This window comes from Eupeodes corollae, chromosome 2 (assembly GCF_945859685.1).
Source record: "Eupeodes corollae chromosome 2, idEupCoro1.1, whole genome shotgun sequence".
NCBI classification, from domain to species: Eukaryota; Metazoa; Arthropoda; class Insecta; order Diptera; family Syrphidae; genus Eupeodes; species Eupeodes corollae.
The window spans coordinates 29,801,649-29,826,410 of record NC_079148.1 but is presented as its reverse complement, the minus strand read 5'-3'; the positions used below and the strand labels follow the sequence as shown (position 1 = coordinate 29,826,410).

At 32.2% G+C, this 24,762-nt stretch overlaps 1 protein-coding gene across 1 annotated transcript in view; it reads right to left on the bottom strand.

Annotated features, from left to right (window-relative positions):
• The window catches only part of LOC129948543 (protein gone early), a 70,089-nt gene that overhangs the window by 37,723 nt on the left and 7,604 nt on the right, over window positions 1-24,762 (bottom strand). Inside the window, exon 2 of the mRNA XM_056059587.1 lies at window positions 716-1,011. Coding sequence (XP_055915562.1) covers window positions 716-881 — 166 coding nt within the window. The 5' untranslated portion in view covers window positions 882-1,011. The remainder of the gene's footprint in view (window positions 1-715; window positions 1,012-24,762) is intronic.

Below are 24,762 nucleotides of genomic sequence, written 5' to 3'. Positions count from 1 at the left end.
TCATGCGTTATAATGACAAAAATATTCAAATTTAAAAAAAATGTAAAGAAATAACCATGTAATTTTTCATAAAATGATTTATTAACAATATGATTTAAGTTCTTCTCAGAAGAAATCAACATCTTATTTAACTTCGTGAAGTTTTTTTTCATCTCCCAAAAATATCAGTAGTTGCGTGGGAAGTAATGGCAGGTATAGCTGACAAAAAGATATAGAAGGAGACAACCCGTGAACAAAGCTTACAATGAATAATTTGATCAATTGCATTTTTATGTAAAAAGGGCTAACAAAAAGGTATTTAATGTTTAATTTTAACGATCGTACAAATTTACTTTTTTAAAAGCCAAGTGTTTAAGACTTAAAGATGTAAAAGGAGATGAGGAAAGACAAAAAGGCAAAGCTCACAGATTTCTGTAACACTTTTGAAACATTTGTTGTCTTTGGAAGAATAAATGGGTAAAATCAGTCCATCAGCCCTTCTCTGATTAAAATATTTTATTTTTACTTAGACACATCGTAAATCAGTTTTGAATCTGACGTCTACTCCGTTCAGAGTAAGAAGTTTCGATAAGAAATCTTTGTTATTTTACTCGTTTGCATTTTCGCACTAATATGCGAAGAGTTAATTTTTATTTTACACCTTCTCTAAATAGTATTTTATATATCATTAATTTAATAATTGATAAAGATTACTATAGTTTAGTATACATTTTACCTCTGCGAATTTTTCCAGATTCCGCATCTATTGATTCAGTTTCTGTTTTTGTTTTATTTGTTGTAAGTGGCAGTGTTTCAGTATTACTATCCAATTTTTGATTATATTTTTCGTTATCACCATTTTTCACCTTATCGGTGACATCTTGTTCTGGCTTAGCTGCCATTTTTTTTTGTTCTTACTTATATTTTTGTAACGTGACTTTTTTCAGAATTAGACCTTTAAAACATTTCAGTGGGAAATATTATATCACCAATCTCTCTGATACTGCGTATTTTTCCATTTTATTATTAAACCTGAAAGAATAAAAAACTAATTTATTACTTATATCTTCAATTTATTACTAAAATAGATTAAAACAAAAAGAGAGTAAGAAATTGAAAATGATATGCATAATTAATTTCGAGAGACTTATTTTAAACAAATTTGTAATTCTTTTAGGATCCCTTATTTGTTTTTTTTTTATGTTTTTATTTTAGTGGTTCGCATTTATGGTCCATTTAAAATAATCATGCTGATTTTCTAACTATAACAAAGAAATAATCTTATCTCAAAAGAAAAAAACACACATAACGATTCTACAAAACAAAACAGACAAAGTTTTTTTTTTTTAAGTTCCAGTTAATGATTATTGCCTTATGGTCAGTTCCATTTAAAATTAACCTCAAATCAGACTCCTTGTAACGCACGTTATCAATTAAAATTATTGATAAATATTTTGCAATATGGATTTTGAAATAAACCACTTGTCATTCTCATTATTGTGTACCTATTATACATTTTTATTAGGTACGATATTTATGTACTGTAATGAAGGAAGTTATGGATTCGTGAAAACAAATCAAACGAATTTTAATAAAACGAAAAAAGGAGAATTAACTATCATATTAGGTATAGCGTCAATACCTTTATTTATACTTAAGATATTCGAGTTAAAAGTCAATGATTACTTATTTTTTATTATTATCATTTTAGTATTATTTTAGTATTATTTTAGTATTATTTTTTGTATAGGAAAATTGTCAATTGTACTTTTCTTAAAATTTAACCAGGGGCCTATTTCAATAGACACTTTTCACTTGACACTTTGTAATTTTGCAAAAAATAATATTCTACAAAGTAAAAGAGCAAAGTGTTTCACAAACTTTGCAGAGTGAAAAAAATATTTCAATTTTTATTTTTTCAGACTTAATTTTAAAAGTGCAAATTAAAAGTGATTCATCAGTTTAAAACAAATCTTCCCAAATTATTCGTATTTTGAAAAGTTACAAAGTAGATCTTAGATCGTATTTATTAAAAACAAAAATGCATCTAATTAGCAAAATGAATCAATCAGACAAAAATAATAAAAAGTTAGCAGTAAAAATAATGAATTTATGTTCTAGGGACATACAAAACGATATTTAAAATGTCAAAACTTTCGACAATCTTATAGGTATCAAAAAGTTAAGGTTTTATTGTTAATGTTCAAGGATATTATTTCGACTCTATTACCCAAATTAATTCTTTATTAAAAAAAAATCCCATATAGGTATCAAAAAGTTAAGGTTTTATTGTTAATGTTCAAGGATATTATTTCGACTCTATTACCCAAATTAATTCTTTATTAAAAAAAAATCCCATATTAAGTTCTTGTAATGGTTCCCATTTGTCAAATTGAAAATGTTGACATTTCTCGACGTTTCAAGGACCCTAGAGTCGAAATAAAAGATTTTTAAAAAGATGTATGTGCGTGCGTGTGTATGTACGTTCGTACCTTCCGACGTTTATTTCGTTGGCCATAACTCAAGAACCAGACTTCAAATAAATTGTGTTATACAGATAAAAAGGCAGAAAGGGCTCTCAAGAAAATTTGTGGGGCGATTTTTTTACCATAGCAGTGTAAAAAAAGGTGAACATTTTGGTTAACCCTAAATACCTTACGAACCAAAAATGCTAGAGACTTGAATTAAATTGTATGTAATATATTGTAACGTGATACCAAATAAGTATATTTACAAAAAAAAACAATTAACGTTCATGAATTCATTGAATCAAAAACACTGACAAAAAATGTGTTACCTCGAAAATTTTACGAATACAAAATGATTTTATCTCTAAACCAATTTTTCGGAACGGAAAATAAAGCTTTTAACATATGGTTAAATTTTCAGAAAAATCGAATTGACAGTTTTAAAATATCTTTTCAAAAATTTGAGATTATGTCTTTCAACTCATTTAATCTTATAAGAAGCATTTTTTACAGCATTATGAAAAATTTTGAGAAAAATCGAAATGGTAGTTTTTTTACAAAAAATAAAAACCTAAACAAAAAAATTACAAAAACTTGGTAAAAATAAAATGTTGACTCAAATATCTTTGCAAAACTTTGAGATAATGTCTTTAAACTACTTTAATCTTTTAAAAATATTGTTGTCAACACTCAGTAAAATTTTGAGGAAAATCTACAAAAAAAAAATAACAAAAAAACAATACTAAAACTTGGTAAAACTTTACTTGCGACTCATAAAGCTTTTAAAAATTAAAAATATTGTCTCCAAACTCTTTTTATTTCACAGATAATATTGTTTACGATATTCAGTAGTTTTTTTACAAAGATTGAACACTCCGTTTTTTGCATACAAAAATAAAATCTACAAGAAATAGTACGAAAATTTGATGAAAATTGATGTTCGGTTCTTGATATCTCTCAAATTAGTTTCATTCAACCAATTTGTAAAAAATGTTTTTCGACTAAGAATTTATTTAACAAAACTATATTTTCGATTTTGTTGCATGATGGGCAGCTATCCGACTCTTTCGAAGTGCGTCAGGGTGTGAGACAAGGGGATATTTTATCACCAATTCTTTTTCTGCTAGCGATAGATGGCGTCAGAATGGCCAGCGTCGGTACAACTGAGAGGCAAGGTATTCAATGGAGAACGTTTGAAAGGCTTAGCCATTTAGACTATGCCGACGATACATGCCTCATGGCAAATAACATCAGTGGGCTGAACGAGATGTGTCGAACTTTACGGTGTGAAATGAGAATCGTGCGGTCTTAAAATAAATAGCAAAAAGACAAAAATAATGCTAACAGGCCCACCAACATAACATCGTATTATTCAGCATGACACGCCTGTTGTTTAATTACCTCGGAAGTATTGTATAAGCAAATGGTGGTAAGGATCAGGACGTAAACAGCAGAATAAATAAAGCTCACGTTGCCTTTGGTGCTCTGTCCCAAATTTGAAAATCTATTAAAGTTACGCTCTAAACTGAGATTCTTCGAATCCAATGTGAAATCCGTGCTATTTTATGCTTGTGAAACATAGAAAGTCTCGGCCACCATCTCGAGAAAATCGCAGGATTTTGTAAACCGCTGTCTGCGTCACATCCTCAAAATTCGCTGTCCACAAACAAAACAATATTTAACCAGGACAAATCAGAGGCGCTTGGATATCGACATCAGAAAGCGCAAATGGCAATGCATTGTTCACACACTGAGGAAACCAAACGAGGAGTCCTTTGAATGGAATCCTCAGGGGTCATGGCGGGTTGGAAGACCAAGAACAACATGGAAATCTACAGTGCTATCGGAAGCTAACTTACAGAGAAAGACGTGGCCACAGTCAAGGTATCTAGCTGCAGATCGAGAACCAGTATAGGATTAGAGGACCTGATGATGATGATGAGATTTTCAAACTAAACTATTTCCTTATATGAAAAATGTTTTTGGTAATTTTAAAGTTTTTAATTAGAATTCAACTAACAATTTTTTTAACCCAACACGAAAACCTACAAACTTTTAAGCAAGACAAATCGACAGACTGGATTGGAAGTCTCTTTTTTTATATTTATATATATACATATGTAATTTCAAGACACTCGAAAGAGTGTTCAATATTTTCAAAACGTGTATTTTCTACTATTTCCTACAAATGTATTATTTTTCCTTATAAATGTCTATTATTCAAATTATTCTATAGAAATTGTAAAAATAATTTCTTTATCGTCATAAAGATCAAAAGTTTTTTTTAAAAAAATCTCACTTTGTTCAGCTTTTAGAAAATATATAAAATAAGTTTGTATAATGAAATAAACAGCTTCAACTCCTTCAAAATATAACATAAAATGTAGGTTCATTGATGAATTAAATTGTTTTTATGAGTAAGTTCATGCAACCAAATGTTGAGAATTTGATTTTTCTTTTCAAACTATGTCTATCAAAAAAAACTTCAAATGGCTGATATTGTTTTACGAAATGTACATAGGTACCCTTGATTTGTACTTGTAATCTTTATAATTTATATAGTAGGCTTTCCTGATTAAGATACGAACTTATAATGTGGATAAGAAGTACAGGTACACAGTGACCATGTTTCTAAAAGACTCACATGATGATAAAAAAAAACCGAAAATGTTCAAATAAAAATATATTGTGAAGCTTTTCTGACAGCGTTATGACGTTTTTAAGACCCATTTTTCCTTGGCATTATTGTCTCACAAATTCAAAGACTTTATTTATATGGGTTCGAAATTAGGTTTAATTCTAATGACCCATTGTCACACGCTATTAACACCAAAATTATGCATATAATCTTCTTTTTAACTGCAGCATAAGAAGAATATTAAGTTTCAAAACGTGTCTTTATTACAATATCATTTTCAAAGTGATATAATTCATAAATTGTGATATATTTTGATTTTTAAGTGATTATAAATCATAAATCCAATAAATTATTATTCATACATAGGTTTAACACAACTAGATATACACTTTCCTTAAATTGAAACAAAGCCTTGAACTAATTAATATTCCTCACATTCATGAGTCTACACACAAGGAAATGTACAACTTATGTACATATTGATCAGAGATGGTCACCATGATTAGCATATCCACCTCTGTGTAACTTATCTACAATTGCTCTCAATTGTAAGCAATTTAAAATCGAGCTTAAATTGCTGAACCGTGATCTATGTGCATTTTTTTGTTAAGTATGCATAGCTACTTTAGAATTTTAAATATTTTCATGTACATATATAATTCAAATGCTCAAGTCTGAAATACCTTTGGTCATGCGAATATAATTAATCTGTTCTGATGAAGTGAACAGAATAATTTGTATACAGTTATTTATTATGATTTATTAAGGAGAACATTATTTTACACATAAAATATTCTAATTTATCTTGAATTTTACATTTTATAATGATGAAAATGTGACTATGATCAAACTTAACCCATTATTAAGACAGATATGAGGTTTGGATAGTGTGGTGTATCTAATGTGATTAACCTCGTATTTATAAAAATATAAGAGGCATGAGAACCTTTGGCAGGCGATAGTTTTTATAGATTTAATATGTGCTGGTAAAGATTCAATTAGTTACAACGAAATTATAATTGAATCTTTACCAGCACATATTATATCTATAAAAATTTTAATTTATGTTAATTTTTGTTTTATATTATGTAAACGTGTGCTCTTTGGAGATTTGAATAATGTAAGCTTCTATATAGCTTAAGAGATTTCGTTACCTCGTATAGGCTTTTTCTATTGTGTTTAAGGTTTAAATCATTTAATCTTATCCGTTGGAATCAACCAAATAGGAAATGATTGATTTGTGACACAACGAGAGATTTTGATGGGCTCTTATCTGAATATTAGATATTTTTCTTTTTTCTTATGGAACCCCTTAAAAACGGTAAATCGTTGTATTTACTCGTTATTTGCATTTATTTTACAATAGCTGAAATATTTTTGGGCTGTTTGTTTAAATTATTATAAATTATAACAATGATTAGAAATTAATTAAGACTTTATAAAAGCAAAAATCATTTGGGTTCAACCACATATTGATACCATCTTTGCCATCAAAAATTTGAAAAAAACTTGACACTTAAATAATTTCAAAAAGCAATCAATAATTGAAGCTAACGCTGCTTTCTGTTGAATGAATGAAATTAGAATCAATACTTTTGTTTGTTCTAAATGTAAGGCCCAATTATTACTCACAAAAGAAAAGACTTACGAATCTTTAGCAAACTTCTAATAACAAAGTTTTTTCAAAAGAGATAAAGATATACATCATCGGTGGCAAAAAATAAAAACAATAACAGTAAGAATAAACACCACAAAATAGTTGGTAAGTTTGGTAAAAACAAATTTTCACAATTTCCCATAGACAAAAGCCAAGTTTAATAACATTTTCAAGTTATTGAACAAGCGTTATATTTCGTTAAGTACATTTTGACATTTCAGTTATTTTTTACTAAAAACGATAGACGAGACGATAGTTACTAAGTTACGTGAAGCAAATTATTGACGATATCGTTAATGATAATCGTTTTGAAAATTACGGAATGACTCCCCTGATCTTTAGTGGATTTATAAATAAAATTGTTGATTTAGGTTTTTTTTTTTAAATATATGGCACTCCTTTAAATATTATTAATGTCGATAAAACTATTGGTTTGAGACGTAATTGGCGTCAAAACCAATAAATTAATTTCGTCTTCAAAACGTTAAATGCCATTCATTAATCAAAAATCATTTTGTCGAAAATCATTAGGACGATTTTTTTTTAAATTTGTGTGTATATACATTTTTTAAAATTCAGTCTTTAAATATTTTAGTATGCAGTTTTTAAAACTTATTTATGTTTTTCCTACATTTAATTTTCGTTAAAAAATATCAACCTATTTTTAAGATATCGAATGTTGAAAAAAAATGAATATTTTTTTTACATTTTACATTTTTGATCATAAAACATTATTAACCTTTTATTAACACTATAAGAGCTATGAGAAAACTTAAAAACAAACTAACAGTTCTGGAGAAATATAAAAATATTTGTTTTATTGAAAGAAACAAAGTTAAGAAAAAAAAACTAAGGAACATCTATCGGTTCGTTTGAAAAAAAAATCGAATTTTTGACTTACAACAAACATGGGGACTACTGTTATTTTTAGTCTTGAACAAAATTAAAAAACGAACAGCGCGAATCTGGTTAAAACCTTAACTTCGAAGTTTGAATTCAATTAACCCAAAAGTACGGGTTGTAAAGATGAAGACAGACAGACGAACGGAATCGGGAGACCCACTTTTTTCGACTTCTCTACCAATATATTACCATGTTTGAATATAATCTCGAGTTCGAGTTTTTTACGAAGGCAACACTTGCCATATAGTTCCTATATGCTGCAAGTAAAATAACACACCTTTAATTTGTTTGAAAGTCTTTTCTGAACATTTTGATATAAAACTGAATTTAGTTGAAGTCGATACCATTTTTAGTTCCTGAGGTATGGAGAACGTAAAGGGTAACCCGTGCAACAGACATCTCTCTAACTACTATGGACTTAGATTTAAGGGACCTCGAAACAAACAAACTTCGAAAAATTAAAAAATGTTTACTAACATTATAAATGTTAAGGTCACAGTTTGTTTGTTTGTTTGTTCGTCCTTTACGTCACAACGGCTCAATATTATGACATGTTTTTTTGTGTGGGAGTATTTTGAAATCTAGAAAGTATTTAATGCTACTTTTTACCGCTGTCAAATATCTCATTCGCAGTTCATTGAACCAGATTCGCCGATTACACATACTTATATGTAATTAGATATTAAATCTATATATATAAAAATCAATGCCACTTTTCGTTGTAATGTTATAACTCAACAATGCCTTTACCGATTTGGCTTATTTTGGTCTTGAATTATTCGTTGAAGTCCAGAGAAGGTTTGTACTAAGAGAAAATTGAAAAAAATCTTGAAAAGGTGTAAAATCAACATCTTTTTATACTCCCAAATACAAACAATTTGTACTGATACTTAAAGAAATCCCGATTTGTTGATCACCTTGGAAATGTACAACGAAGCTGTAATAATAATTGAAGATATGTGTCTAACGATTGTAAATAAAGCATTAGCACAATTGGGTATGACCGCACCAAATCGTGAGATAAAAAACCAAATTGAATATTCAACAAAACATGTGTATGACATGCTTTCCAATAATACAGGTGGATAATATTACTTGGATGCACCTGGTGGTACAGGCAAAACTTTCGTTTTATCATTGATTTTAGCGACTATTCGATCGGAACACAAAATTGAATTGGCACTTGCATCTTCAGGAATTGCTGCTAAATTATTAGATGGTTGTCGGACCGCACGCTCTATACAGGTGATTGAAACTCCAACTTGCAATATTTCGAGAAATTCTGCTATGGCACAAGTTCTGCGATTAACGTCAATTATCTTATGGGATGAATGCACAATGGCGAATAAAAAACCAATAGAAGCATTAAATGGAACAATGCAAGATTTACGCGGTAATCAACAGCTGTTTTGGTGGTGCTCTGATATTGCTGTCAGGGGACTTTCGTCAATAATAGCCTGTTTGAAGTTATCAGTTCTTTGGAGATATGTACGAAAATTGACACTGAATATTAATATGCGTATATTCACCTACATAATGATACATCAACACAATTGTTAGAAAATGGTGATGGCAAAATAACAATCGACAGTACCAACGGATTGATAACTTTACCGAACAATTTTTGTACAATTGCGCAATCTAAAGATGAGTGCATGGAATGTGTTTTTCCGAATCTTCTTCAGAATTTCAGAAATCATGACTGGGGAGAGAACGCATTTTAGCTCGAAAAACATTTATATCAATGCCATTAATTTTCAAATTCAAGCGAAACTGCCAGGAGTAGTCACGACATATAAATCAATTGACAGTGTTATGAATCAAGATCAGGCAATGAATTATCCAATTGAATTTTTAAATTTAATGGAACCGTCTGGTTTGAACATCGGTTCTTTGATTATATTATTGCGAAACATTAATCCACCAAAACTGTGTAATGGCACCAGATTGACATTAAAAAAGTTGTTGCCAAATTTGATTGAAGCTACAATCTTAACTGGTAAATCAAAAGAAGAAGTATGTTTGATACTTCGTATCCCTCTCATTCCAACTAATATGCCATTTTTATTCAAAAGATTACAATATCCTGTGCGTTTATCATTTGTGATGTTCATAAATATAGCCCAAGGCCAAACACTTCACGTTTGTGGTGTCAATTTGGAAAGATTCATGTTTTTCATATGGTCAACTTTATGTTGCCTGTTCATTCAACTGTTTATTTATTCATGCTCAAGATGGAAAAACTAAAAATATTGTTTATACAACAATTTTAGACCCACCATAGTAAGAGTACCCAATTCTTTTTTAATTTGTAGTTTTTAATATAATTATAATATAAACAATATATCATTTGGGTCATTTGGACTTTTAAATAGCTAGCAATTAAAAATATTTGTTTTTTTAAATAAATGAACTTAATAATCATTTTTTATTAATATGCCTTATACGTAGCGAAGCACGTACCGAGCCGCTAGTATACTCTGTTGTTTAGAACACTAATTAGTAGCACATCATTAGGTGCTACCGGCTTTTTGACCTAGCATCATTGCCTATCGTAAGGCGTTTCTCATAATGACTGATATCAAGTACAGAGTAATTCAGAAATTTTTTTTATAATTAGCAAACACTAAAAGGGTTTTTTATACCTTTAATATGCCAAAGACACAGTGTGAGCATTAGGAAAAGAAGGAAGGGTTGGATAGGAGCTGTCGGTGTACATTGGTTTTAAATTTCTGAACATTCCAATGACAGGGAAAGATAGAGCGTGGCAAGGCGTTCCACATTCGCGTAGTACGGCTAAAAAAGAATCTTTGTACTTCATAGTACGGCTGAAGTTGGGCTCAAGGGTAAACTGATGGGCATTCCTAGAAGCGCGGGTATTACGGTTAAATTATTTAAGGGGAGGAATGCAACTGGCTATTTCACTTGAGCATAGTCCGTTAAAATAACATTAAAAAAGGGTGAGGCAAGAAACCTTGCGTCGATGTTCGAGTGATGTAAACGAGTTGATGATGTTAATGTCACCAATCATTTTAAAAGCTCTTTTTTGAATACTATCCAAGAGGATTAAATAAGTTACTGGATCACCAGCCCAGAGATGAGAGTTATATTTAAGTTTCGGACGTATATAAGTTTTGTACATTGTAGCCAGATCAGACGGAGAAAAAAATTTCTTGCAACGTCTCAAAAAACCTAGACATCTTGCGGCATTTTTGGCAACATCGCGTATGTGATCGCTCCACAAAAGGTGGTTGCTGATGCACATTCCGAGGATGTCGAGATTTTCCGTTTCGTTGATGCAAGTGCCACTCATAGATAGTGGCAAAGAGGGTTTATCTCGCTTTAACGATGCAAGACAGCATTGCGTTTTCGAAGCATTAAATTCCACACGGTTTTTTATTCCCCATTGTACAATGCTGTGCAGGTCGGAATTTAATGAGCTAATGATATTTTGCCGTTGCGAAGAGGAGGGTTGTGAGTCTGGAAATTAATATAAAAAGCTAAGAGTGCTATCGTCAGCGAAACAATGTATTGGATTAGAAGTAGCAGACAGGGGATCATTTATAAAAATGAGGAAGAGCGTCGGAGACAAAACGGAGCCCTTGGACACACCAGCGTTTATTTTTTGAGTTTCAGACTTGAATCCGTCCAAAACAACTTGTATTGAACGGTTCGAAAGAAAATTTCTAATCCAACGATGAAGAGATTCGTCTATACCGAAAGCACGCATTTTCGATAAGAGAGCAAGATGCCAGACTTTATCAAATGCCTTTGAAATATCAAGTGCAATAATCTTACTTTCTCCGAAACGATATAAAAATCTGTTCCACTCTTAGGTGAGATGAACCATGAAATCACCAGTGGACCTATTGCTACGAAAGCCGTATTGCCGGTCATTAAGAAGCTTCCGTTCCTCAAGATATTTTTTAAGCTGATAATTAATCAGCGTTTCCATGACCTTAGAAAGAAGGGACGTTAGTGCTATAGTGGCTGAACAAATCCAGGTTTCCAACTACTCGGACCGAGCCCAGAAGAATAGGATAGATGGAAAAGCTTACGCAGTGGTTTTTCTAGCTAGTGTTAAACATGATTTACAAAATACCGAACTCAAAGATCAATTTCTCTGTCAAATAGCGATTCTAGCACCAAGAAACGATGTTATTTTAAAAATCTAAAAGATATGAGAGAGTTTTTGTCAACAGTTTTTGACTCAGAATCAGAACAGAGCACTTCACACCCAGTAGAGTTTCTTAACTCACTTATTTCTTTATTTGAATGATGTTCTCTATAATTTTGTTATCAAAATCAGTGAGGTTAATAATGAGATAATTAAATAGGTTTCTTTCCTCTTACTACTTGATGAAATTAAATACATATAAGGCATAAACAAATTGTTTCAAACATAGATCTTACCTTAAATGTGAGGTCCCGCAAATATAACTGAGGTTTTAAAATTTAAATATTATTTCTATCATTATTCTCCCGCATATTTTTGAATAAAATATCTGCATATTTTAACCAGTGTCTACCGTGTATGGAATAATAAAATAATTATGTTTTAAACGCTAAACATATAATTGTTTGTATAAACACCACTTTTTAACATAACACCATCTATTTTTAGCCTGCTTTGCATAGCATCAAACGCAACATCTCTAACCTTGCCCAAACAAGGAAGACTTTCGTAGTTGATCTACATTCATATATGTATTTTGAATTGAATCTGAAAACTTAAATAAATATTTTTGTATATTGTCACAAAAATGTATATCTAAAGCGATGAACTGTTTTTTAAGGTCAAGTCAAAGCAGAATTCCCACAAAAAGCAATCGATGTCTCAGACAGACTAGAAGCCGTATAGCCACATTTAAAAATTAGTATTCAATTTTATTGATTTAATTGAATATCGATATATTCGAAGATACACATGTCTTTGAATTCTTCCATCTTCAATCTTCAGCCATGGATGGTAGATGGTAGTCAAAGAAAGTTGTTATTCTTAGGTTGGTTGGTGCTGTTGGTCTATAATCATTTAAAGTATCTTCAATCTTAAAGCCATCACAACACAACTAAGTGTGAGATTGTGAGATTTTTAAGCAGTTCGTTTTTTTCTAAATACCTACAATGCTGAATGGGTCTTCTTTTTTAATGCCCTTCATAAAAAAATTAATGACTCTTTATGTGTTTCTACTTTTAAATGTCCTCCAATTAACTCAAATTCACACATCTAATTGAGTGGCTTGGAATTTTTGTATTTATTCGTTTTTATACAAAAAAAAACACAAAATTTTGCATATATTGTGAATTTTATACCATAATATCTATGATTAAAAATTTTAAGGTTAAAATAATTGATTTATTATGATACAATTTATGTAGTAGGAGGATAGATATTCAATTTTTTTTTTTAATTTGGTAAAACCAGAGCTGAGTTGAAGGTTCAACTAGATAGATACTCGTAGATGATAGACTGTTTTGAATTAATTATTTTCTTTTAGTCGGTAGACTGTTTTAATAAAACGGTGTAGACATTATAATTTGTTTATGAGATTGACCTGCTTTTTTGAATTTTGTATTTGACCTTTTATGGGAGTTGCATTAGTTTTGTTTAATAAATAATTATACATAAGCCAGGTATTTAGGGGTTATGATCACCCTTAAATTAATTTGCATACAAGTGATATGAACAACATCCGGTTTTGTTGATCTCTTTTAATACGGAGAACTTTTAGATCCATGTCTAGATGGAACCGAAAAACCATAGAGGCAAGATCAATAATCCTTCCCTTCTTATTACTTAGGTACAAGAACTAACGACTTTTAAGTATGTTGAATTAGCTTTAAGATGAAACGCGCTCTCGATCTTAATTAAATACTTTTGTGACTGGTACTTATGTGAATTGCAGTGCACGTGGCGTGATGATTATTGCGTAGGATTCATGAGATCTTGGATACAATCCCAGCTTGAGCCACGCAAAGTTTTGTTTACGGATACTGCTTCTTGCGAGAAATTGGCAAATCTTCTAAGAGTAATTCTTTTCATGAAAAATGCTTTTTCAAAATAACCGTTCGGATTCCGCGTAAAAACTGCAGGTCCCCTTCATTCTCAAAAAGACTCGTACACAGATATGGATGCGAGTTGTAAGTCACTAGGCTCTCGGTTTCTATGGATTGTTTGTTGCGCCACCTATTGTTTACTTTTATTAATTTCCCAATGGAATTCTGATTTGTCTAATCGAAATTTTTAACATTTCTCGGCGTTTTATAGTCAATTATTTTGTTTAAAGAAGGATAGTTACGTGAAAGTTGGGGATACATTTTTCATCTGCCCTTTTTTTAAAAGCAATCGAGGTATTCGCTTGAAATAATAAGCATAAAGACTTGCAAAAAAATCAGTTACTGGATTATTAATTAAAACAATACACACATTTCGAAATTTGGCTAGCCTAAGATATCTCTCGAACCAATACCGCTATCAACTTCAATTATGTTTTACGCTACACATAATGAAGGCATACACCTTTCTTATTAGAACTAGAAAATCAAGTAGGAACTAATTTGAAAATAAGTAAAAAGTTTAAGTTTAAATATTAATAGACTTGAACAAAAAGCTAAAAGTACAAGGTCTATAAGTACAATGTTTCTCATCAAATATATATAAATACCTACTTTGACAGACTTATTCAGACTAAGCTATTTTGCTTATTTATTGTTTCTTTGTTTATTTAAAACAAGATAAGTTTGTGTTTTTTGGGTAGATTATTATAAAAAGAAAAAACATAACTTTTGTTTAAACATGAAAAGTAAACAAATCCCAATTCTAAGGCCAACATTTCATTTTTTATCACTATCATCATTGCTTTTATGCCAAACATGATACTCTTTTATAAGAATATCTTATTTCAAACTTTAAACCAAGAAGAAACACATAAATAAGTTTAAAATTGTCTGAGAACAGAATACACAAGTATTGCGACGAAAAAACAAAAATGATCAGGTAATAGTGGGGCTACTGTTTAGAGGAGATTTATAAAATAATTATTAATTAAGTTCTATGTGGTAGGCAGTTATTTGATTTGTATTTTCTTGAGGATTTTACGATAGAACACGGCGCTAAAATACGGTCGCAAATGTTGGAAAAAATCTTTGAAAATTGAACCTCCACACTATACTACGTCCGTACCGGCCGTGGAGGGTCATATTACAGAAATCATATTTAAATTTTAATTCCAGAAGATTATCTTTCGAATAAGGTAAATTTCATGTCATGTCAATTTCATTTCAAAGTTAAATACCCCTAAAAAAAACACTCCGTATATATTTATTAAACGCTCCTTTACGTCACGGGTCCAAATGTACCCCAGAGCATGTTTGAACACTCATAACTTCCGCATAACAGGCTATAGTTTATGTGTCTTTTGGTCTTGAACAAAGGTGAAATCTACTCCTTTTGCAATTAAGTCTCTTGGGGACTGTTCGCAATAACGGTTGAATTCTCCCCATAAGTCGAAGCGCATTTATAGTAGTTTTCTCTATTTTGTGTTGCCTATTTTGGTCATTCATATCCGACTGTATCAGCTCCTGAGCTAAGTTCGATGAGCTTATTTTTATTTTTGAATAAATGTTTGTATTTCCGTGGTGGGATTAAATGTCGAAAAATTATGACAGTCGTTAGTGCTGCTACGTGTTCGTCTAGTGAACTGTAAGGTGCAACCAACATCAAACGTTGCGTTTGACTTGTGCAGAAGTAAATGGAAACCATTTGATCGAAAACATCGACTCCAATTTTGGTTTATTTTGAGAACGAGAAATGGCTTTCCAACAATTATGTTTCCTCGGTACCAAAACAACTTGTTTCTTTCAAAAATTCAAGGATAGATGAGTGGACTTGCCAATACTGCTTCTTGCTATTGGCTTTTACGGTCATCGAGAAATTCTTAATTACAAATGATTTGGCACTTATCTTTTTTTTTTGCTTCTTTTGATTTTTCTATCGAACAACTGCAAGACCAAGTTCATGGATGTAAAGGGTCATTAAATGTAAGGTTGCGCCTGGTTTCGAAAAATGTACTTGGATCAGATCTTTAATACTACTAACCACTAGTTTTACCAAATTTAAAAAAGTTGTAAAATCTTAGCACTTAGGGAACTTGAGTTTACAGCCAAATTTGTCAATTGTAATTGAAACACGAATTCGAAATACTGAATCTTTTTATACGCATAAATGTAGCTTCTCAAGATCCAAGCGGAACTTTGCTTACAAGTTATAATTTGAATTAAGATCTGTGAGAAATATTGAACTGATGCTATTTCATGCCAGTTTTGAAGTCGACAAAATTAAAGAAAATATTTTCGAATGACCTGAACGATTAATTATCTATTGAAATTTCAATCGTACTAATTTTAAAATCATTCATAAAAAATGAAATGAAATGTATAAAACATTTAAACTGAATAATAAAGCATAAACAAGAAAAAAATTAAATGTATTATTGGCAACACATATTTGCACATGTTTTCAAAGATTTCGTTTAAAAATATTTTCTGCATTTTAAGTTTTAACCTTAAATTTAACCTTAAATTTTCAAAATTTGTATTTGAAGATCATTATAGCGTTTTTAAAACTAATTTGTATGTATACAATTTTTCAATTTGAGTTTAGAAATATTTTATTAATTATTTTGCAGTTATTTAGAGCTAATTAATATACGTATTACATTTGATTTTTGATCATCAAATACTACCAAGGCAGTATGAAAACTTATGCAGAACAAATATTATCAAAATCGGTACATTAGTTCTTGAGAAAACTGAAAACAAAAAGGGAGTACACTTCTGGAGCAATACAAAAATATATTTTTTTTTTCATTGAAAAAAGCCAAGTTAAGCAAAAAACCTCGAGACAATATAATACAAATCTATCGGGTCGTTTTTGAGAAAACAAGAATTTACGGTTTTTGACCAACAAATTTGTATACTGTTATTTTTAGTCTTTAACAAAATTTAAAAAAAAAAACGCTTAAAGCGAATCGGCTTAAAACCTTAATTTCCAAGTTTTAACTCAATCAGCACAATGGCTTGGGCTTTAGGCACGAGAGTCAGCAGACAGACAAAGAGACAAACGGAATGGGATATAGAGTTTGTTGGACTTCTCTTCCATAATTATGTCATAATTAAATTTGTTGCTTAAAGCTATGCCAATGGCTATTTTTAAACTATACCAAATTTTAACACCTATTTATTGGATACGCTGAAATAAGTTTTAAGTCAATTTCTTATTTTTTTTAACAATCAAGGTAAAAATCAATGGTTACGATCAGAGAATAATTGCTTACAACATACACTTGCTGCCCAGGCATTGTTTTATCGTTAAGTTTTTTGAAAATAACAAAAAGGATTTTCTAAACTACCAAGACATAACAAATTCACCTCTTTGTTAAAATTTGGTATTGGCTTAGTCTATCTATATATTGATTTTTCGAGTAATTAAAAACCAATACCCTATGCATATAGGGTAAACCACAGCCACCACAAGGAGGCCATCCCACATATTTTCCTGAAATTAACCAGGGGATTCAAAATATCCCGTGGTACCACATCTATGTACAGTGGTATAATAATTTAGTCTTTGATGAAGTGACATCTAGGGAAGATAACCCTAGAAGTGATCGCCCGGCTTCTTGTGGGATGCAATCCACCGATCTTTATCTACAATGTACATCATTCCTATGAAATGATTTTTAATTCCACTTCAGACTTATTTTAAAATTATATTAAATACCGACGACTTATAGTCATTCTATTTGTATATTTACTGATATAACTGGCTTTGTATAATTTTTATCCTCAAGTCAACTACAACCCAGAAGAAGGACGACAGTCCTGTGTTCACCAACGATCATAAAATTTAAAACTTACTCACAGCAAGTCTAAGTTGTGCCTTTTTCAATAATTATAAGTTGATCAGTATCATTCATCATCAAACTGCACTGATTTCTCTAACTTGTGTCCGGGGGCCACTACGTGGAGGTGCAAGTAAGCGCTTCTTTTTTCTAGATTGTAGACAAGCATATAACATCCCTACATCTATATGAACGTCAGTTTGACCCCCAATGTTTACAATCGAGCAGGGTGCCGTGAAATAAAGGCAAGTAAAATAGGGCCAAATTTCAAGAATTTGTTTCATTTAGTGTATTCATCAAGTGTAATAAAGCCAATTTCCAAAAGTTGGTCTTATAACACTTAAACAAAGTGTAATAACGCGAAATTTATTTTATATCGCTTTCAACGGTATGGTATGTCATTAATGAAACGAAACTCAACCTCGCACCTACCTTAAATAAAGTGTGCCCAGGCAGGAGTTTCAATGGGAGCGCATATACCCCTTTTACATACTTCACCGTAAAAATAAATTTGTCTTATTACATTCTTTTAAAATGCAATAATGCCAAGTTTTAAAAATTTCACTTGGCCTTATTTCACATCACCGTAAGTTAGATATAAAATTGTACCAAAATTTTAAATAAGTTAATTCTACTAACTTTTTAAAAACAAGATAATTTTGCATTAACTGAAAAATGGTCACCTCAAATTTATAGATATACAAATGATAAATTTATCACCCAAAGCGAGAGTAATTGATACGCTTCATTTGTTAATGGGTTCACAATAAATGTAGGAAGCGACAGATACATTCAATTACATCAAATAATGTTATGTATAAATGTACCTAGGTATCTACCTAACATACATACCTTTTTATTGAGTTAAAATGGGGAAACTATGTATGTCATTTGGTCATGATTAAGTGGTACTTCATGTAAACTATTTAAAATTATAAACAAAATTAGTTTACTTGAGATAAATAAATATTTTTGGTATACGAATTGACATTAATTTCTTGTGTCATATGTTTTTTATCGTGGAGCTTTACAGATTTACGTTCCAAATGTAGGCATAGGGAATTTTTGTACGTGTCTCTTCTATCTCTCCTAATTTTAATAGTCTATTTTAGACAAAGCTTAACGGTAACATTATTTTTTAAAGCTTGGTCATAAAGACAACAAATTAGATACACTTATATTCAGATATAAATTGCACATTTAGAATGTAGGTATAACAAAAAATGCTAACGATGTAGGAATGAATAATGTGAGTTAAAAAAAGCACTTAATTTAAACACAAAAGGGTAATAAAATGATGGTATATGCATTAGCATAGCATCCCATTCAGATGTCAGTTAGTATAGAGGAAGAAATCTTTTTTTAAATGCAGTGAGACTATCATGTTTCGCATTTGAAGCTATAGAAACAGAATAAATATGGTTTGTTTGCATATTAGGTAATTATGAACGTTTAACGACAACCTTGAAAATCTTAAAACAAAAGTGGGAAGATAAATTGTCGTAGTCTGCGTTTGGGAATAGCTTTTTCTTTAATATGGTGTTGTCAATGTGGATCAAATAGAAAACAAATAGAGGGTATGTTAATTTTTCATAATCTTTAACAAAAAAATATTTGGAATAAAACTGCAACTTAGCTGAGCATATGATTTAAAAAACAAACAGCAATTTAAAAGAGTTTTGTAAAAACTTTATTTTTTGGTTGATGAAATCAAAGGGTTGACTACCTTTAAAATGATTTTATATTGATACATTTTTGGAAAAAGGAAGAAAAATAGGTAAAAGCTAATGATGTAAATTTTTGTCTAAATGTCTAGATATGGAAATGCGAGAATTACAAAAAGAATATTTAACTTTTAAAAAAATAGAGGTCTCTGCGTGTGCATGTAAACGTATGTTCGTATATCCGCACGTTTGAGCTCACAGGATGAAGTCAGTGGAAGTATGGACTTCAAATAAATTTGTTTCAGAGATAATAACATCAGAAGATGCAGAAAAGACGTTCTTTTTTACTATATTCACTTAATAAGCAATTGAAAATTTGGTTGACCCCAAACATCTCTCGACTTCAAATAAATTGTATCTCATACATTGTGAATATTTTACGAAATGATATAATCTCAAAATAACTAAATACTAAAAAAAAAATATGAAAAATACTACTAGAAGTTGGTCGGCTTAAATATCATAGATTTCATCATCAAACTAATTTTGTATTGTTTAATAAACATTGTAGTACCCGTGGCATGATGGTTAGTGCGTTGGACTGCGACTGGAGCTACGCAGGTTACTTACTTTGCTTCAGAACTCGAGATTCTTTTTAGGGAACTCAAACTGAGCTTGGAAGAAAACTATTTCATCTTGGCCGGTGATTTGAACGCAAAATATGAAGATTGGAAAAATCAACATAATAATCCCAGAGGTAACCATCTTTTTAATTTGATGAATCTTTACAGCGTTGAATATGGCGTCGAAGAAGCGGCTCCTTTCTGGATCTTTTGCTGTACGACACCAGATTGACAGTAACAGACAAAGTGGGTAATCACCCTCGAAACTGCTTGCAGACAGTCGAGTACGACAGTGATCACTGCGGACTGGACGCTGTAATGCAGATTCCGAACGTACGCGTGCAGTTGGAGGAATACGTTGCAACGCATTCTTACAATTACAGTAAGATGCGGTGGCCTCGTTTCACCAATGCCCTAGCGAGAGAACTTCGTTCGAGTGACATAGCCCCACCAAACAACAGAAACCTGACAAATACAGAAATCGACCAACACTTACAACAGATGGACGAAACAATAAAACGAACGATGGAACGGACAATCCCAAACTACAAAGAACGGGACCAAATGGACGCTTACAGAAACGCGACAATTGACGCACTGCGAAGACACAAGAGTGGCTTACTGACAAGACTCAAAAACTTGTACAGACGACTTACAGACCCACACGACTTGGAGGTAAGAACACTGAAGTCATCAATAAAAATGTCAATCTGTTGATTAAGGAGAACTACAGGCTTTCAATTAACAAGTACTGGGACCGCAAGATCCGGTCAGTTAATTCGAGTGACCCTAGTATGTTCCCCAAAATCAACAAGATATTCAGGAAAAAAAACGATAATGACCTTCCGTGTCTTAAATTCCAAAGAACTGAAGAGAACAGAGACGTACTAATGACAGCGCAAATAGATCCAGAGGAAGCCATCTTTGACGATGACTTTTACATAATTGAAGATCCGAAGGAAAAAGTTGAGGCGGTGGGAGCTGCTTTCCAGCAAGTGCACAAGGTGAATGTTAGCATTCGCCCCAACCACAATCCTGGAAAACAGAGCCCTACTTAATCACTTTTACCTCCGTAATGATATCACACATTGGCGATCTGAGAACCGCGGTTTCATGCGGTTCAATGACGATTCCTTGGCAAATGCCACAATCGCCGAGCAAACGGGACTAAGTCCCTTGTTAGTGACGAAGGTTGAGCTTCAACTCATCTTCAATTCAATAAAAAACAAAAAGTCAGCAGGTGCCGATGGTATATCCAACGTTGTACTGAGACATTTACCGACGGAAGCAATTGACATTTACACCACACTCTTCAACAATGCACTGAATAATGCATATTATCCAGTGCATTGGAAGACCGCTGTGGTTCATCCTCTCCCAAAAAAGGGAAATGACAATCATTAATAGGCCTCTGACTAAGTGGGCTGCGGACAACAAAATAATTCCGGATAAACAGTTCGGGTTCATGACACAATTAATGCTGCGTCTAAACTCGTTTCTGATATCCAATGGAATAAATCAAAACAACAATGCACAGGTGCTGTTCTGGTTGATTTGGAAAAGGCCTTTGACACCGTATGGTTAGAGGGTCTTTACCTAAAACTGAGCAGGCTTGGCATAAGCAAGACATTGTTGTATATACTATATGATATGCTTAACCGTAGAAAGTTTGTTGTTAAAAGTGACAATGTAACTTCTACCACAACATTCTCAATTAAAAATGGTCTGCAACAGGGAGCGGTGAATTCGCCGATTCTCTTCAGCATTTACACCAGCGATCTGATAGGTAGTCTTACAAAGGCAATTGCGTACGCCGACGATCTAATTGCGTACAGAACGGCCCGAAAGGTTGAGGTTATTAGAATTCTCTTGCAGCGTAATTTCGACAAGATTCAGCGATGTTGCGACGACTGGAAACTGAAAATAAATGTCCAGAAGTCGGAGACAATCTGTTCCGGACTCCGTTGGCTAGGGCCACGAGGGATACGGGTAAGAATTGGCGCAAGATGGTCATCGTTGATCTTCACGAGCAGCCATTAGCGAGCAAAAGTGTAGTGAAGTACCTCGGTATCTGGTTAGATCAGTATTTATATTTCGACAGACATATAAATGCTGCTCTGACCAGGGCCAGAGGAGCCTTCGCTCTGACGAAACGGCTGTTTTTTAGTCGGCTTGACCCCAGAGTGAAGGTAATTTGCTACATGGCCCTCATACGGCCAATGATCGTGTATGGTTGCCCTGTGTGGTTCAACGTTGCCCCTTCCCAGATGGAGAAGTTTCGGGTGTTCGAGCGGCAGTGTTTACGTCTCTGTACCGGCTTATTTCGAACAGCCGAGTCTTCTTATGTGGATTACTATTCCAGCCAGGTCCTATACAACGGGGCTCGAATCAACAGAATTGACAATTTCGTGATAAAACTCGTTCGAGCTCACATTGCAAGAGCATGTGAACATGTTTTCGACCAACAATTTAATTTTCGGGGCGTTCTATCCGATCGACGAGTATTTTGAGAGTGCACGCTTGAGCGGCTTCATTCCACCAGAGGCATTCCTTTTTTTAGAGAGATGAGGTCTGATACAGGATAGATTGGCAGTTCTACTAATCTACCACGTCAGACGACTAACCGTGGATAGGCGACTCCTGTTTATTCGCTACGGAGCAGAGCTCTTTTGGTTTATTGAATATTGAAAACAATATTTTCTATAAAATAAATAAGTTTGAAGCCAATATCTAAAATTTTTGAAAAGATATTTGAGTCGAAAATCAATTTTTACCAACTTAGTTAAATTTTTTTAGGTTTTTAATTTTTTGTACAAAAACCATCAAAAAATCTTACTGCACGTTGAAAACAATAGTTTTTGAAAGATTAAAGTGAATTTAAGCCAATATCTCAAAGTTTTGAAAAGATATTTGAGTCGAAAATTAATTTTTACCAACTTTTATTATTTTTTTTTAGGTTTTTATTTTTTGTAAAAAAAACTGTCAATTGGATTTTTTTCAAAATTTTATCGAATGTTGAAAACAATATTCGTTATAAGATAAAATAAGTTTTAAGCCTAAATTTTAAGTTTTTGAAAAGATATTTGAATCAATATTCAATTTTTACCAACTTTGAGTTATGTTTTTTTTAGATTTTTATTTTTTATAAAAAAAAACTGTCAATTCGCTTTTTCTCAAAATTTTATCAGATTTCAAAAACATTGTTCTCCGTTGCTCAAAATTGTTTTGGAGATGAAATTATATTTTAGTCGTTAAATTTTGGAGGTGACAATTTTTTTTTTCGGTTTTTTTGATTTATAAAAAAAACTGTTAGATAGCTTTTTTTCAAAAACTATATATGTTTGGTATCACGTTACAATTTATTATATAAAATTTAATTCAAGTCTCTAACGTTTTCGGTTCGTATGATATTTAGGGTTAACCAAAATTGTCACCTTTTTTTTAAACTGCTATGGTAAAAAAACCACCAACACAATTTTCTTGAGAGCCCTTTCTGCATCTTTCTGCCTTATTATCTGTATAACAAAATTTATTTGGAGTCGATATCTCTTCTGGTTCTTGAGCTATGGACAACAAAAAAAACGTCGCGAACGTACGGACGTACAGACATACGGACGTACGGACGTACGAACGTACGTACACACGCACGCACAGACATCTTTTTAAAAATCTTTTATTTTGACTCTAGGTAACTTGAAACGTCGAGAAATGTCAAAATTTTCAATTTGACAAATCGCACCCATTACAATAACTTCCTATGGGAAGTTAAAAAAACAAAAATAAAATAAGAATTCTAAAACTTTGTAAATATTAACTTTGATTAAAATATCTTTTCAAAAATTAAATATTGGCTTTAAACTAATTTTACATCACAAAAAATATCGTTTTCGACATTTAGCAATTTTTATAAAAATCCAACAGTCCGTTTTTTCATACAAAAATTAAATCTAAACGGTGATTTTTTAAGAGCTTGAGAACTTTAAAAAAAAAACGCATAAAATTTCCAAAATCTCATCGATTCTTTATTTGAAACGTTAGATTGGTCCATGACATTTACTTTTTGAAGATAATTTCATTTAAATGTTGACCGCTGCTGCGTCTTAGGTGGTCCATTCGGAAAGTCCAATGTCAAAGTCTTCCAAAGCTGGAATAGTTGCTGGCTTATTTGTGTAGACTATTTGTGTAGACTTGACGTAGCCCCACAAAAAATAGTCTAAAGGCGTCAAATCGCATGATCTTGGTGGCCAACTCACCGGTCCATTCCTTGAGATGAATTGTTCTCCGAAGTTTTCCCTCAAAATGGCCATAGAATCGCGAGCTGTGTGGCATGTAGCGCCATCTTGTTGAAATCACATGTAAACCAAGTTCAGTTCTTCCATTTTTGGCAACAAAAAGTTTGTTAGCATTGAACGATAGCGATCGCCATTCACCGTAACGTTGCGTCCAACAGCATCTTTGAAAAAATACGGTCCAATGATTCCACCAGCGTACAAATCACACCAAACAGTGCATTTTTCGGGATGCATGGGCAGTTCTTGAACGGCTTCTGGTTGCTCTTCACTCCAAATGCGGCAATTTTGCTTATTTACGTAGCCATTCAACCAGAAATGAGCCTCATCGCTGAACAAAATTTGTCGATAAAAAAGCGGATTTTCTGCCAACTTTTCTAGGGCCCATTCACTGAAAATTCGACGTTGTGGCAGATCGTTCGGCTTTAGTTCTTGCACGAGCTGTATTTATACGGTTTTACACCAAGATCTTTGCGTAAAATCTTCCATGTGGTCGAATAACACAAACCCAATTGCTGCGAACGGCGACGAATCGACATTTCACGGTCTTCAGCAACACTCTCAGAAACAGACGCAATATTCTCTTCTGTACGCACTGTACGCATTCGTGTGGTTGGTTTAATGTCCAATAAAGTAAAC